Genomic DNA, 18,270 nt, shown 5'->3' on the forward strand with positions numbered 1-18,270 from the left:
TGTAGTAATCAAAATAGTATGGTACTGGAACAAAAATAGAAAGATCAGTGGAACAGATAGAGATCTCAGAAGTAAGGCCATGCCTATGTGGTCAGTTAATCAACAACTGAGGAGGCAAGAGTATCCAGTGGGGGAAAAGACAGTCTTTTCAATAAATGGTGCTGGGGAAACTGGACAGCTAATGCAAAAGAATGAAACTGGACTTTTCCCTCACACTATACACAAAAATAAATTCAAAATGCATTAAAGACCTAAATGTGAGACATGAAACTATAAAACTCCTAGAAGAAAATATAGGCAGTAATATATTTATAATTTATAATAAATAAATAAAAATCTTAAAAAAAATAAAAAGGGGCATAGGATGTGAATAAACATTCTTTCAAAGAACCCATCCAGATGGGACGCCTGGGTGGCTCAGTTGGTTAAGCAGCTGCCTTCGGCTCGGGTCATGATCCCAGCGTCCTGGGATCGAGTCCCACATCGGGCTCCTTGCTTGGCAGGGAGCCTGCTTCTCCCTCTGCCTCTGCCTGCCACTCTGTCTGCCTGTGCTCACTCTCGCTTCTCTCTCTATGACAAATAAATAAATAAAATCTTTAAAAAAAAAAAAAAAAAAAAAGAACCCATCCAGGTAACCAACAGTCACTAATCATCAGGGAAGTGCAAACCAAAACCACAATGAGATACCACCTCACACTAGTCAGAATAGCTAGTATCAAATAAAAGAGGAAAAGTAAGTGTTGGCAAGGATGTGGAGAAAAGTGCTCCAACTCTGCACTGTTGGTGGGAATGTAAATTGGTATAGCCACTGTGGAAAATAGTGTGGAAATTCCTCAAAAAATTAAAAATAGAATTACATATGATCCAGTATTTCTACTACTGGATATTTACCTAAAGAAAATGAGGGTCACCTGGATGGCTCAGTCAGTTGAGCATCTGACTCTTGATCTCAGCTCAGGTCTTGATCTCAGGGTCATGAGTTCAAATCCCACGTTGGGCTCCATGCTGGGCATGGAGCCTACTTAAAAAAGAAAAAAGGAAATGAAGACATTGTTTTGAAAAGATAAATGTACTCCTGTGTTTATTGCATCATTATTTGTAGTAGGTGTGATATCTCTCCATTGGTAGATGAATGGGTAAAGAAGATGTGATCATACACACATAGACACACATACAGACAGACACACACTAGCACATTACTCAGCCATTAAAAAGAACGAGATCTAGCCATGTGTGACAACATGGATGGACTTAGAGGGCATTATGCTAAGCAAAATAGGTCAAAGACAAATATCTCATGATTTCACTTATATGTGGAATCTGAAAAACAAAGTAAGTGAAAAAACAAACTCATATATACAGGACAAACTCTACTGGGTGCCAGAGGGAAGGCGCGTGGGGCAATGGGTGTGACAGATGAAGGGGATTAAGAGGCACAGACTTCCAGTTATAAATAAGTCACAGTGATAAAAAGTATAACATAGGAAATTTTTTTAAAAAAGGGTTTGACGTCAGTCTTTTAGTACCAAGGGTAGCCTGTTTTAGAAGTAGTTTGGTTTTCAGAGACCCCTGGTTTTACTGCAATAGTTTTCATGTGTTTTTGGTAGTTTCTTAAAAAACAAACAAACAAAAAAACAAAAAAGTAGGTTTAGAATAGTAACCAGTTAGATTTTGAAATTTAACATAAAAATAAATGTTTTTACATGTAGTATATCTTGCTTTCCTCCTGCCATTATATTCTCGTAGCTTATAACAAAAGAATAATACTAATGGACTTGATCCTAAATGATACTTTACATAGAAGAAATAATATTTTATATATGTAAAATGATATTTTACATAGAATTTTGTAATTCAAAATTATCCAGGGAACTAAAGTTTGTAACAGTGTTTAGTTGAGTAATTTTCTTCTACTGGTTCTTTTGCTTAGGTTGTTGTGAGATTTTTTCCTCTTAATAACAACAGTACTTCTTTTTTTTTTTTTTTAATTTTTTATTTCTTTTCAGCGTAACAGTATTCATTGTTTTTGCACCGCACCCAGTGCTCCATGCAATCCATGCCCTTTCTAATAACCACCACCTGGTTACCCCAACCTCCCACCCCCCCACCCCTTCAAAACCCTCAGATTGTTTTTCTGAGTCCATAGTCTCTCATGGTTCACCTCCCCTTCCAATTTCCCTCAACTCCCTTCTCCTCTGCATCTCCCCTTGTCCTCCATGCTATTTGTTATGCTCCACAAATGAGTGAAACCATATGATAATTGACTCTCTCTGCTTGACTTATTTCACTTAGCATAATCTCTTCCAGTCCCATCCATGTTGCTACAAAAGTTGGGTATTCATCCTTTCTGATGGAGGCATAATATTCCATAGTGTATATGGACCACATCTTCCTTATCCATTCATCCGTTGAAGGGTATCTTGGTTCCTTCCACAGTTTGGCGACCATGGCCATTGCTGCTATAAACATTGGGGTACAGATGGCCTTTCCTTTCACCACATCTGTATCTTTGGGGTAAATACCCAGTAGTGCAATTGCAGGGTCATAGGGAAGCTCTATTTTTAATTTCTTGAGGAATCTCCACACTGTTTTCCAAAGTGGCTGCACCAACTTGCATTCTCACCAACAGTGTAAGAGGGTTCCCCTTTCTCCACATCCTCTCCAACACATGTTGTTTCCTGTCTTGCTAATTTTGGCCATTCTAACTGGTGTAAGGTGGTATCTCAATGTGGTTTTAATTTGAATCTCCCTGATGGCTAGTGATGATGAACATTTTTTCATGTGTCTGATAGCCATTTGTATGTCTTCATTGGAGAAGTGTCTGTTCATATCTTCTTCCCTTTTTTATATGATTGTCTGTTTTGTGTGTAACAACAGTGCTTCTTAGGAAATGTGAAATGTTTGGTCCTTAGATATTGTAAAATGTTAAATTTGTAATTAATTATGCTTTCCTTTTTGTGTTTATGTGAAAGTACTTCTCCAATGTGACTAGTCTCTTTCAAAATGATGGTAGACCAGCTATAAATGGTCTACTATCATTGTTCAACTATGAGTAGTAAAGAATTTAATTATTGTAATTCTTTGACTTTGGTTCCTCTCTTATGTGTCCTTCTTCAGTTCTTAAATCGATGATAAAACTATAAAACAGGCATGTTGTCAAAGTAGAGGGTAGCTTTCCTTCAGCCTAAATAATACAGTTAAGTGAAGGAGCAGTAGGACTACATGCTTTGGCTGTTACTCCTTGTGAATTGTTTTTGCACCTGGAGGAATGTTAATTTCTGTTAAGATCCTGAGTTCTGGTACTAGAATATGGACTTTAGGAAGTGGGGAAGTCTTACTCATTACTTATGGAACTTTAGAGTGTTGAATAAAGTCAGAATTCCTTGCCCCAATTTATGGTTGGAAATACACATTCCTTGTATAATTTATCCACTGCATGATAGTGGAAACCTGTGTCCTTCTCCTCCATCACAGTTTCTTGACTCCCCATAGCCTCTGTTTTGCACAAGCCTTAGATTACACTGGATACCTTTTTGTCCTTATTTCTCTGATAAAAGACATAAATTTTGCTTATGGATGATCCTGAAAGCCATACACTATGTCATACTACTATAAATTTAAAGTGTGTGGTTATAGGTCCAGACACCTACTCACCGTATACAATTAGTGGAGACATCTGGTTTTCCATTAACAAATGTGTGATTAAATTCTGTGGCCAAGCAAAAGTCAGATACCTGATGTTTAAAAAAAAAAAAAAATCATAGATGGGGATTACCGTGTTGGAGAAGGGTTTATAGCATAGTGACCTAAGATTTACTCTTAGATTTTTATGACTGCATGACTAATATGTCTATTTTTCTCTTTATGTCATTTCTAGCCATAGTGAGACTAATTTGTAAAACTTTCAAATGTCAGAGAAATAAAGGGAAATGGGACCATTAAGGGTCACTTTACATACTTCACTCATTTAATTCTCACAAATCCATTATGAGTTGTAGGTAGTTATTATCCTCATTTTACAAAAGAGAAAACCTCAGAAAGGTTATTTGACTTGTCCTCCCAAAAGTAGCATGCAAGTATACTGTTTTTTTCTTTAAAATGTTTTTCCTTTATATCTTCATGGTTGAATTCTTTCAACCCATCTGGAATTCATTTTATTATTAAGCATGGCTCAAAAATCATTCATCTCCATACTTATGTCCAGTTATACAAACAACATTTACCAAAGAGTGACACTCTTTTCAGCCCCATCTTGCCCCTGTAATTACTATTGAATGAGCAATTCTCTCACCTTTTCTTTCAGTGCTACAAGTCCCTATAACTTTATGCATTGGTTAATACTGTTTCAGTTCAGTGACATTTATGTGTTCTAGTTAGGATGCTTTAAGTTATAAGAAACAGAAGAACCAATGCAGGGGCGCCTGGGTGGCTCACTCATTAACTGTCTGCTTTCAGCTCAGGTCATGATCCCAGGGTCCTGGGATCGAGCCCCACATTGGGCTTCCTGCTCAGTGGGAAGCCTGCTTCTCCCTCTCCAACTCCCCCTGTTTGTATTCCCCCTCTCACTGTCTCTCTCTGTGTCAAATAAATAAATAAAATCTTTAGAAAAAAAATCCAATGCAATCGAATCAGACAATTCATTATCTCAGGAATGGGTGGAATTAATTCAGTGATTGACCGAACATCATCAGGGACCCAGGTTCCCTCCATCCTTGGCTCTATTGCCCTCCTTGTGCTTGGCTTTGTCTTCTACCAACTTCTTTGAGGCTGCAAGATGGCAGCTGTTGTTTTAGGTGTCACATACAGACATGACAATTTCTCTTGAAAGGAAGATATTTCTTACATGTATTACTTTTTAAGAGAGAAGAAACTTTCCCCCAGAATCCTTCTGTAGGTTTTCCCTCATGTCTTCTGTGACAGATTATTACTATGTTCCTGTACTTAAAGTGAATACTGGCAAGAGTAATGGGCCATGATGTTGGGTTTAGATTAGACTATTAAGAACCAGCTCTTGAAGCCGAGGAAGGTCTTCCCACTCGTTGGAAACTCATGGAGGAAGTTGGGTGGCTTGAACAAAATCACAGTTAAATTAGGAAGGTGGAAGGGGGAATAATTGTCAAAGTAGGAGAGCCAGCACTCTTATCTACTATATTACAAGTAAAATGTGATGCTCAGTTCTGGGGCTTACCTTACTCAAGGCATTTAAAATCTAGCTTGAAGACTGAAGTAAAGAATAACTAAGGGGTGCCTGGGTGGCTCAGAAGGTTAAAGCCTCTGCCTTCAGCTCAGGTCATGATCCCAGGGTCCTGGGATCGAGCCCCGCATCGGGCTCTCTGCTCAGAAGGGAGCCTGCTTCCTCCTCTCTCTCTGCCTGCTTCTCTGCCTACTTGTGATCTCTGTCTGTCCAATAAATAAATAAAATCTTTAAAAAAAAAAAAAGAATAACTAAGACAGGGGAACTGTTAGTTTTTATAGGGTAGTTTAAGGAAGGTCATTCAGAGGAGTGAGTAGTGGTGTAATAAAGCAAACAGGTTTGAGTCCTAGCCAGTGTCCTTTCTAGTTATAATTAGAAGAATGACTTGTGGTTTTCTATTAATTTTTGAACAGTACAGCTTGAGTTTAAATAGACATAGTTATTTTCAATTCCTAACTTCATTTTTAAGAGGTGCAGGATGTTTTCAATCATCTTTTCATCATGGTCCTATATCTTTAACTACTAAACTAAGAGTTAGCATTTTGATTTTGATACAGCTTACTAGCTAGTATTGGGACAAGTTAGCTAATATTTCTAATTGCTATTTGGTAAAGTTGTTTAACAAGGTAATTTTTTGAGGTTCTTTTGTGCTTAACATTTATAATTAAAAAGAAACTTACATGGAGTAAGATTGGAAGCAGTTGTTCCCAATATGTTTACCAAAGAGAGCATGTAAGTAAAATTTAATATGTGTTTCTCTTGCTTTTAATGTTTCATTTGATATTAGAAAACAGTTTAAGCTATTATAATTTAATTCTGAATCTTTTAAAATTTGCATGTGTCTTTGGAAGTAGATGTTTCCTAGGAACTCTTAAAATAACAGTTATTATAAAATGTAATAACATATTGAGATTATTTTCCAGACAACTTTATAGTACCAAAATTTTACCTAAAATTTTTCTTGTGTCGTCAGTAGTACTTGGACTACTCTGTAGTCTAAATTTGGGGAGTGACCTGATGCACTGAAGCTTTAAGAAAAATATTTCTTAAATAATGTAATGCCATTGCTATTGAGCATAAAAATCACTGGCTTAATGTAAATGTTATACCTACTTGTCAGTCATTCTGCAAGGTGCTATAGGAAAAATTGAGATTTTAACTGTGGTTTCTGCCTTAAAGAATTTAAAGTTCTTTTTTAAAAAATCATATTTAATTTGTCTTTTACTAGAAAATATTTCACATGTTTATTGGTTTGATTTTCCTTTTCTTTCTTTTTTTTTATTTTTTAAATTTATTTGAGAGAGAGTGAAAGAGAGCACAAGAGATGGGAGGATGAGGGGGGAAACACACTCTCCATTGAGCAGGGAGCCTGATTTGGGACTCCATCTTGGGACTCCAGGATCATGACCTGAGCTACAGCACTCGCTTAACCAACTGAGCCAACCGGGCACCCTGGGTTTGGTTTTCCAGTTTTAATAGAGAAAGCATTAGCTGGTCTTTCTAAAAATAGTGTTTTTGTAAAAAGGTTTTATCTTTTTTCCCGTAAAAAGTATTACCAGAAATACTCAAATTGCTTAGAAGACTCTGGGAAATGTATCTTAAAGATAGATAAATTTGCAATAACCGAGGAGCTTTTTCTTTAGATCTGTGCAAACTGAATTTTGAAAAACTAGTTATTGGGTGAGTTCGTCTCTTCAAGCAGTCAACAGCATTAGTATTATTACCTATTTTTCCATGTTCAGTTTCTAACTCATGCAATTTTATATATATATATATATATATATATATATATAAATTTTTTTTTTAAGATTTTGTTTATTTATTTGAGAGAGATAAAGAACAAGCAGAGAGGAGGGGCAGAGAGAGAGGGAGAAGCTAACTTCCTGCTGAGCAGGGAGCCTGATGCAGGACTTGATCTCAGGACCCTGAGGTGAAGGCAGACGCCACCCAGGTGCCTGCATTGATATATTCTAAAGCGTGTTTAAATTTGACTCTGCTTTCTGGTTTCCTAGGGAAATATTTTAAATACTTGTATTCTAAAACAGCTGAGTGACCACACTTAACCTCTGGCTTTAATTTTTCCTTCAACCTTTGGTGTACTGGGGGGTCTGCAGAAAATGTTTCTTCCTTTGCTGTTCTGTTTTTATTCTTGAGCTCTGCTGAATTTCCCCAGTTAAATAATATGAAGACTGCTTGGGATTATCTGAATGTTCCTCCTGCTCCTGCCACAACACATAAACTGAATAGGTGTATCCCTGCTTCAGCAGTGATTGGTACACCTTCACATTGTTCTGTAATTAGATAATATTTAAAAATTCACTTAAAAGTAAAAGCCCATGTTTGTCTTTTACTAATGTTTGTCCTGTAAAGTGCTTCAAAGAAAGAAAGAGAAGCCTTATGAAAACCCAGTGTCTTTTTGTAATTGCAAAATGTATCTAAATGCAGATACTTTATACTAAATATCACATTTTAGGCACTGACGTTTAGCTACTGCCTTATAAAATACCGATAGTAACAAATACAGGCCATTTGTTTTTGATCAGTGTCTGTGAAATAAGGATAAATGTAGTAGGGGGAATGAAAGTAAATTTCATGCCCTTACGAGGTCAAGGGCATGTGTTAAAGTCATGTGTAGCCAATTTGTGGTGATTTTGCTGCTTTCTCAGACTGGGCAATTTAGAAGGTGAAAAATCTATATGTGAAATTAAAAAAATTATCTTTTTATGGCACCCGTGTAACCTTGTAGAAGGTGTTAAATGAATGCAAGATATATGAGAGAGGCCAAATTAAATGTTAAAGCATATGTTCTACTCTTTACTCATAAAAAAGGGAAGTGTTCATCCAAAGTGTGATCCAAAAAACTAACTGTTTGTTTGTTTATTTGTTTAGGATGGATTGGATGCTTTGGTATATGATTTGGATTTTCCTGCCTTAAGAAAAAACAAAAATATTGACAACTTTTTAAGCAGATGTAAGTAATTTTTTTGTGGAGGTTAATGACAGACTGTATATAACAAAATCTTCACTTAAATAATTCAAGCCCATCTTTTTAAAATTTTTTTCTTCTGTCTACTCTGGTTATTTCGTCTAAAATTCCTAAGTAAAGTGAGCAGGAAATAGGAAAGAAACGTTATTAATTAGTTTATTGATTTGAGTTCCTAGCAGGAGAATGTTTTGTAAAATATTTTGCAGAAAAGGGAATGAAAAGTAATAGCTAAAGTATGTTAAAATAATAATATACATACATGCACATTGAATTTCAATAGTGTTATATTTATCCTCTATTTTTGTTTTGTAAATTATTAGCCATTATGTTTTAATACCAGCAGTCAAGAACAGATTGCACATGAAAAGCCCTCCTGCCACTGAGAGATACCATTGTTTCTCCATGAAAGCTGGTATATATTTAGGCTTTACAGTTTCTTTTCTAAAAACCTTTTTAGATTTTGATATTTAGATTTTATCACTTAAAATTTGATTAGAGAATTTAGTAAGATAGTTTCAAACTTTTAATCTTAAAAAATAATAAAATTTAAATCATAAAATCTTTCCATTCTATTTCTTTATTTCTGTTCCTAAACTGTACATAGTGATCTATTTGGGTTGGGCTGGTTTTAGTGTTATCATTCAATTTTGGTCGCATATGTTTTGTTAGAAAAGTTTCTTTTTTTTTTAGATCTTTTTACTTTGTTATGTTTATCATCTTTATACTTTGAAATCTTGCCTCAGAATTTTACCTATCAATTTAATTTTTTTAAGTATCTGTTTTTTATAAAAATATTTATTCAGCTGAATTTTGTTTTGGAATTGGTGCCAGAACCTGAATTGGGAACTTTTTAACTATAAATTTCTTAATTTCTCACATCTTACTGAAATTACAGGAGAATTTTATCACTGTTTACATTTGTTTACCTTCTACTTAAAAATAGAGCAAAAGAATTAAAAAGGCAGAGACTTTTGACCATTTCTTATTTGATGAGAGGCAAAGAATAAATGTTCATTGGTACAAAGGAGGGGCTGTGTGATTTTGTAAAGTAGGCAACAAGGATTGGAATATGTTTTCTTAATTTATTACTCATTTTACTGTGCACATTTCTGCTTTCATAATATAAGTATGCCTTTATATTACATTTTAAAATAGAAATATCAATAGCCACAATAGAAATAAGTAAAATAAAATGAAAGTATAAAGCCTAAAGTAAACTTTTAACTGATAAACCTATCTAGATTTTAAATTGGAGAAAAGTACAGAGAGTAATGTAACAAAATTTTAGCAAATTATAGCTAACCGTTATGTAAAAATTGTTACAAAAGAGGGCTTATATTAGGATTGCATTGTAAAGTTAGTTCAAGTTCAAAAATCAATTAGTGTAATTTACCACATTAACATAATAAAAAAGAAAATCCATAATATCACCGCAGGAAATAAAAAACATTTGATAAAATTCAGTATCCATTTTTGATTAAAAATACATCTCTGCAAACTAGGAATTGAAGGAAACTTCCTTGTAGTGATTAAGAGAATCTACAAAAAACAAGCAGTTTAATTGTGTATGACTAAATTCTTTGCCCCTAAGATCAGGAAGAGGCAAGTCTGTCTTCTCTTATTACCACATTCATTCACCATTGTTGTGGAGATTCTAGCTAATGCAATAAGGTAAAATAAAGAAAAATCATGAAGAAGTAAAAAAATTTGTTTTCAGACACCATGTTTTGTATATACAAAAATCTTAAGATTCTACCCAAAAAGCTTCAGTAAGACTGCAAATTAGAAGATTAATATGCAGAAAGCAATTGTCTTTCTATATATTAGTGACAACCAGTTTGAAGTTGATGTAACAAATGTAGTACCATTTACAAGAGAAGCAAAAACATGACAAATTTAGGGATAAATTTGACAAAATATGTAACACTTACAGACTGAAAACTACATAATATTACTGAGAAATTACAGAAGACCTAAAAGAAAAAGTGGATATTCAATGTTCATGGATTGGACAGTTAGTAAAAAAATATTAAGAGTCCCCATATTAACTTATGAATAGAATCCATGAATTCTCATAACCTAAGCAGGTTTTTTTTGTTTTGGTGGTTTTTTTTTTTGTTTGTTTTGTTTTGTTTGTATAAAGTGACTGGGAATTCTAAAATTCATATGAAAACGTGAAGGATCTAGAATACTAGCCAAAGCATTTTGGAAAGTAAGAGCAAAGCTGGAGAACTAACACTATAGGATTTTCAAGATGAAGACCGTATAATATTGATGAAAGAATAAACATAAATAAATGGAACAAAATAGAGAATCCAGAAATAGATCCATACATTCAGTCAACTTATTTTCAGCAGAGATGACAAGGTAATTCAGAATTTGGACCTTACTTCATGCCATACAAAAAGCAACTCAAAATTTTTCATAGGCTAGACTTAAGAGCTAAAGTAGCACTTCTAGAAGAAAACACAGAAAATATTTGTGACCATTTTGGCAAGACTTTCTTAGATGGGACACAAATAACACAAACCACTTTTAAAAGAAGATAGATTGGCTTCAAAATTCAAAAAAAATTTTTTTTAGAAGATACTGCTAGGAAAATGAAAATATGAGCCATAGATTGGGAGAAAATAGTTGCAAAACATGTGAAAGGAGAAAGAATAGTCTTTTCAACAAATGGTGCTCAGACAACTGGGTATCTATATGTAAAAGAATGAAGTTGGATTCCTATCTTAGACCATATGCAAAATAAATTCAGAATGTTAGAACCAAGCTATAAAACTCTTAGAAGAAAATGTTGGCATAAATCTTCATGCCCTTGAATTAGTCAGTTTCTTAGATATAATACAAGCAACAAAAGAAAAACAAATAAAATGGACATCATCAAAATTAAAAACTTTTGTACTTCAAAGGACACTGTCAAGGGAATGAAAAGACAACCCACAATGGGAGAAAATGTTAGCATATCGTATACCTGATAAAGGAGTAGTATATAGGATATATAAGTAAGTCTTACAAGTCAACATTAGAAAGGTAACCCAATTTAAAAATGAACATTTTTGAGTAGACATTTCTCCAAAGAAGATCCACAGTTGGCCAATATACAACATGTTTAGTCATTGGATAATTTCAAATTATGGCCACAATGAGATACTGTTACATATCTATTAAAATAACTAAAATTTTTAAAAAAACTGACAGTATCAAGTATATGTGAAAATGTGGAGCAACTGAACTCTGGGACATTGCTGGGTGGTTTGTAAAATGGTAAGGCACTCTGGCAAACAATTTGGTGTTTTTCTGATAGAGTTATACATACATTTACCTTATGATCCAGGAATCCCACTTCTGGGTTTTTATCCAAGAGAAACAAAAGCATGTGTCTACACAAAGACCTCTATGAGAATGTTAAAGGCGGCTTTATTCAAAATTGCTATAGACTGGAAGCTACTTAAATGCCCATCAGTTGGTAGTGGATAAACAAATTTTGGTACATCCATATAATGGAATATTTAACAGTTAAAAGGAATAAATTAACTGATATGTACAAAACATTAATAAATTTCAAAAGCAGTGTGGTAAGTGGAAAAAGCCAGGCACAAAAGGGTATATACTATATGATTCTGTTTATATGACATAACATTCCCCTTCAGCTCAAGTTGTATTTATGTAATACTTAACACAGAGTAATAGATCTTCATAGAATGATAGGATTTTATATTCTGAAATTCAATTATATGGGTATTTATTGCTTTCATTAGTAAGTACATCAGAATTTTTTTACTGAGGGTGAATGTTTGCTTTGAATTCCTTTTTGCGGACAGATATCAGATATAGTGATATAAGGATACACCTGGAATATAGGATAAAGTCTTTCTCTTTAGTAATTCAACTGAAGTCACACTAGGGTATAACAGCTTTAAAGTATAGCAGTTTGAAATATTTTAAACTTCAGGCCTAACTATATTACAGGTTGTTAATTTTTATCTCTTCATGTTGAAGAATATTTACAGACTGTAAGGGAAATGAGAAACTGTGACCATTTGACTGAATAAATAGTTAAATATAAAGATTTGCTTTTCTGGACTCTTGTGTATGATACCCGAATAATAAGGACTACAGAGAAATGTTTATCATCCTCACATAACTAATAAAGATTTTAAGGTGAATTTTAAGTAGGCATTAGAGAGAGATCCAGATAAAATGGTGGGAGTTAGTTACATTTTAGAAGAAACGTGTTTGGGGGAGTGCATCGGAAGAAAGAGAAAGGGAGTATTTGGAAACAGTGATTATGACTGTATATGTTTGTAAACCATTATGAATGTCACTGAGATTTGAGGTATAGGATTTATAATTATGTTAGTAGAAAGGCAAACTTATTAAACAAATCTAACCAGTCTAAAAGAAGATAATAGAGGAGGGAAGAGCACTGTATGAGAAATTCCATGAACCTGAGAGTAAAAATGTGGTAGAGAGCATTTGTTTGTATAAAAAAAAATAACCTCGAGATGGTATTTTATGGTAGCATACTATAGCATTCCTCATAGATTACAGAAGTGGCATATTAACTCTGGTAGTGATGGTGTAGCAGCTGTCTACTTATAAAAGCATATTAACAGTAGATAGACTTTTTATTTTCTTTATCAATTATTTGTTTATTGAGAAAATATGACAATAATTAGCTATTCGGAGTTAATTGTGGCCAAAAAGTCTGAAATGGTAGCATTTGGGATTTGACAGAGACTTTGAGACAAAGCATTCAGTTTATTTTAGACCAGATTTTCTCAGAAATGGCACTGTTGACATTTTGGGTCAGATAACTCTATTGTGGGGAGGGCTGGTCCTTTACATTGTAGGGTATTTAGTAGCATCCCTGACCTCTACCTTCTAGATGCCAGTAGCATACTTATCTCCTTCCTTCGGTTGTGATAACCAAAAATGTCTCAAGACTTTGCCAAATGTCCCCTTGGCATCAAAATTGCTCTCAGTTGAGAACTACTGTCCAAGACTTTATATTAATGAAGGAGAAAATGCTGGACATGGTTAGGCATGTGCTCCAAGCTTAGAGATTTAATCAAACTTATTTAAAAGATATATCCTATTAATAGTGATTCCAGGTGAAGGATGAATTTCAAAAAGGGGTAAATATAAGAAAGTTTTAGCTCAAGAAATCAGGGTTATTCTACAGAAGTTTCTGGGTTGTTTTTGTTTTGTTTTAGATTTTTATTTATTTACTTAACAGAGAAAGAGAGAGAGAGATCACAAGTAGGCAGAGAAGCAGGCAGACAAAGAGGGGGAATCAGGCTCCCCGCTGAGCAGAGAGCCCGATGTGGGGCTTGATCCCAGGACCCCGAGATCATGACCTGAGCCAAAGGCAGAGGCTTAACCCCCTGAGCCACCCAGGTGCCTCTCTACAGAAGTTCTTAGCTCAGATTGGAAACAACCATATCAAGTATGAGTACATATTCAGAGATAAATGTGAAAGAGTAGCATAAATCTGTAAAAAATGGGTTAGACCAAAAGCCTGTGATGAGCCAAGACTTGTGAGAAATTCTTAAGACAACAAAAGTAACTTCCCCTGCTCATCCTTCTCCATTTAGAGTAATGAGTTGAAGATGTATGAGAAAGTGATAAATTTACTACACATCACCACCTTTCTCTCCCTCCCTCCCTCCCCCTCTCTCTTCCTTCATTTCTCCCATCCTTCCTTCCTTCCTTTTCGAGAGAGCTAGGGGTGGTGGGAAGGGGCAGAGGGAGAGGGGGAGAGAGAGAATTTCCAGCAGTCTCCACACCCAGTGTGGATCCCAAAGCAGGGCTCCATCCCACGACTCTGAGATCACCACCAGAGTGGAAACCCAAGTGTTGGACACCTGGCAGATTGAGCCACCCCAGCACCCCTGCGAGACCATTTATTCTTGAAAAATTTTTTTCATGTCCAGTCACTACAGACATGAAGAATGAGACAGTGTTTTTCTTTAAAACTGTAGATCTTACCATCTTGTGAAGGGAAATACAGGAGCAAATAGTAACTTTTATATATATACTTTTTATAAATGTGAACTTTTATAATTGAACTTTGTAGAGAATGTAATGATACACAGATCTTGAGGTAGTAAAGAAAGCCTTAATACTACTTAACAAACAAAAGTACTTAATACTACTTAACAAATACTAATTAAGTAGTGTTTGAGTGGATTCTTAAAAGACCAGGCTAGATTTTTTTTTTCTTTTAAAGATTTATTTGAGATATTACGACCTGAGCCAAACCAAGAACCTGCTGCCCAACCGACTGAGTGACCGAGGTGCCCATTGGCTAGATTTCTTAATTGAGGAAGAACAATTCAGGCAGAGAGGGAATAGCATTTGTTAAGTCAGAGAGCCATCTAAAAATATGTTATCTTTGAGGAAGGAGGAATTTGGTATAAATTGAACTTGGTTGATGATAAGTGGGAAGGGGTAAGGAGGACAGATAGCAGAAAAGACTGAAATGGTAGGTTACAGTCCCAGATCTAGGCAGATTACACCCTAGAATAGCGAATGAACATGCTGATGTGTTGAGGATCTTTAGAAAACCTTTGCAGAGTAGTGGAGCTGCCAGAAGATTAAAGATAAACAAATGGTCTTTTTTATAAACTGAAGAAAACACCCATGAATGTGGATTTTGGTCAATAGCAGTCTTCACACAGAGGCTTGAACTTTGTTTTGTGTTACAACTGTTCTTGTTCAGGCTTCATCATCTCCATTGATTGATCTCAGTTTAAGTCTTCTGTCTAGTCTCAGTTTATCTGTTTTCCCCATTTACAGTTGGTTTTCTAAGTTGCTGCCACAGGATTCTTTTTCAACTGCAAATTGCTTAAGTCAAATATCACTCCCAGCCTTTCGTACAACCTTCTGTATGACTTTTCAAGTTACATTCTTACCTGTACGGCTACTCCTTTGTTTCCTTCTACCTTCACCACACTGCTTATAGTTCATTACTAGAAAACACTGATACCTTCTCCACAATACTTTTAGATGTTGTTTTCCTCTTTCTAAAATTCCTTCTAACCCCATCCAACTTAAAGGAGTTATCCTTTAAGTTTCAAATAAGCATTCACTTTCGTTTCCTAGCCCCTGGAGCTAGGTCAGATGTACTGTTGCTAGGAATGTACTTTCATGGTCTCTTAGGCACTTATCACAGTTAGGTTATATTTAATTGTGTGATTATATGATTGATATCCATTGCTCTTCTCCCTCATCACTAGACTGGAAGTGTCATGAGACCAGGGGCAGTTGTGTTGCAAAACCTGGCTAAATATTAGGTACACATTAAATATTTGTTAAATGTATTAGAAGTTAAATGCTGACTCGTTAGAGATGATCTAGAAAGTATTCTATTGTTAGTAGAGTTGGGATATGATCATTGTCTTTTTAAATTGTTTTTTATTACCACATATTTCAGATGAATTGATATAACACATATCTGTGTATACATGATCACTGTTAAATTAGTAGTTAATATTTTGCTCTATTTGCTTCTGGTCTTTTGTTCAAAATAAGATGTTAAGTTACAGCCTAGGCCTTGGGCCTCATGTCTTCCCCTTCCAGATGTAATCAGTAGCCTAGAGTTGATGATAATACGTATTTAGTCATTGTTAAACTGTCTCAGAATAGTGATTTCTAAAAAAGATAGCCACCCACGTAAAACCATCAAATCAAGAACAAGCATATAGGTAAATCGACGAATAAGCCACAGTTGGCAAGAACAATATTATTTCAGTTGAGATGTGGAAAATAAATATTTTTCTAAAGTTTCTTTTATCATTTTAAAGGGTAAATCATTGTATCATCATATTAAATTATTATATTAAAGGATTACATTTATCATTGTAAAAGGGTTGTAGCTAAAGTTTTTATTTTTCCAAGTAATTATATTTGGTAACCAATCATATAATATTTTAATGTTTTATAAATTGGAATTTAACCTTTTCTCTAGTGACTGCTTTCTTAATCTCCTTCCAAAAATGAGATTTCATGGATTACAGGCAATTAGGTATTTGTTTTTATGTAAACAGGCAGTAATGGCTATTAGAAAGTTTATTCCTCTTTCCAGGTTTTAATATGTCACTCTGGCAGTTTTCAAAACATAAAATGTTTCTTCTCTGTACTTCTAAAATTTGTAAAATCATGAAACCTTTTTACTTATTAAATGATTATGATAGTTGAATGTTACTATTATCTTTAAATTAGCTATTCATTGGTTGGTGATTAAAATTAGTAAGCAGGGGGCACCTGGGTGCCTCAGTGGGTTAAAGCCTCTGCCTTCGGCTCAGGTCGTGATCCCAGGGTCCTGGGATCGAGCCCTGCATTGGGCTCTCTGCTTGGTGGGGAGCCTGCTTCCCCCTCTCTCTCTGCCTGCCTCTCTGCTTACTTGTGATTTCTGTCTTTCAGTCAAATAAATAAATAAAATCGTAAAATAAATAAACATAAATAAATAAAATTAGTAAGCAGTTATCTTGTATTAAAAATGTAAAGGAGAAATACATTATTTTCAGTTTAGCATATTCTGCTGATTCATCAAAGAATCCATTGTTCATCCAGGGAAGCAAAAACAACTTGACTATGTTTGCCTTAGCTCCTTATAGAATTACACAAAAGGTACATATTGCTCAATAGTAAAGGGAAGACTTTTTCTCACTTTAAATTAAGATCATGATAATAATTCAAACAAAACATCGCAAGACTTATGACTTAATAGAAAAGCCCTCATTTTGGGGCACCTGGGTGGCTCAGTGGGTTAAAGCCTCTGCCTTCGGCTCAGGTCATGATCCCAGGGTCCTGGGATCGAGCCCCACATTGGGCTCTCTGCTCCGCAGGGTGCCTGCTTCCTCCTCTATCTCTCTGCTTCTCTGCCTACTTGTGATCTCTGTCAAATAAATAAATAAAATCTTTAAAAAAAAAAAGCCCTCATTTTAATATTTATGACTAGTTTCTCCTAAGATTGTCTCATTACATACTGTAATATTGAAGATGTGTATTACATTATCTCTAGTAAAACTAAAGATTATTTTCACCTGCTTGGAATATAAAGTTTGATGTAGTTAGAAGTCTATACTTTTTCAGGAATTCTAAGGAGCAACAATTCTAAAAGCAGAATTTATGTACTACCTATATATACTGTTCTACATTTAAAAAGGACAAATTTCAGGGTGTGTGGGTGGCTCAGTCAGTTAGGCATCTGACATGTGTCAGGCCACCCTCAACAGGAAGTCACCTTAAAGATTCTCTCCCTCTGCTCCTCCTGCACTCTTGCCTGTATGCTCACTCATTCTCTCTATCTCTCTCTCAAATAAATAAATAAATAAATAAATAAATCTTTAAAAAAAAAAACCCAACAACAAAACTCCTCTGCAGCTTAATATTAAGGTACATATAGGAGTCTGCATAATGTGGGACATATTCCAGCCAGAAAGCATTGAAATGTAGTAAGGTTTCGGCAGAATTAATTTTTTTTGCATATTAGGTCATGAATGGCTTGCATAGTTTGGTAACTCTAGCACTTGAATGGCAAATGTATTACTGTTTCTGGGAGTTGGGGACAGGATTGTAGTCATAATATATTGGGATTAATTCTTGAACTCTCTAGTGAAGTGTAAGAAAAATAGTACTTTCTTGAAGGACATGAAGATCAATAGATTATCATGGAGGGTGAAGAAGCATACTTTTTTATTATATGAAAATTTGATATAAGCTTAACATGTCATTGGGGAAAAGGTAGCTTATTCAGTAATTCGTATTGGATATCCATATGAAGAGAAAATGAATTTCAGTCTCTACTGCCTTACATATTAGAAATGTAAAGACATAAGGTACTAAATGAAATTATATAGTCTTCAAGTAGGCAGTGTTTTTTTTTTTTAAAGAAGGGTTCTACAACTAGCATATAACTATAAAGGAAACACTGACAGATTTTTGCCTTTCCAAAACTATATATAAGGAAAGACAGATATATAAAGAATGTAGATGGGAACCTGGGTGGCTCAGTGGGTTGGGCCTTTGCCTTCGGCTCTGGTCATGATCTCGGGGTCCTGGGATCAAGTCCCACATTGGG

General features: G+C 34.8%; 1 protein-coding gene across 3 annotated transcripts in view; it reads left to right on the forward strand.

Moving 5' to 3' along the window:
• ROCK1 (Rho associated coiled-coil containing protein kinase 1) overlaps window positions 1–18,270 on the forward strand; it is a 150,471-nt gene that overhangs the window by 32,041 nt on the left and 100,160 nt on the right. For all 3 annotated transcript variants that reach the window (XM_047696920.1, XM_047696921.1, XM_047696922.1), the window contains exon 2: window positions 8,084–8,165. In XM_047696920.1, coding sequence (XP_047552876.1) covers window positions 8,084–8,165 — 82 coding nt within the window. The remainder of the gene's footprint in view (window positions 1–8,083; window positions 8,166–18,270) is intronic.

This window comes from Lutra lutra, chromosome 12 (assembly GCF_902655055.1).
Source record: "Lutra lutra chromosome 12, mLutLut1.2, whole genome shotgun sequence".
In the NCBI taxonomy this organism is placed as follows: Eukaryota; Metazoa; Chordata; class Mammalia; order Carnivora; family Mustelidae; genus Lutra; species Lutra lutra.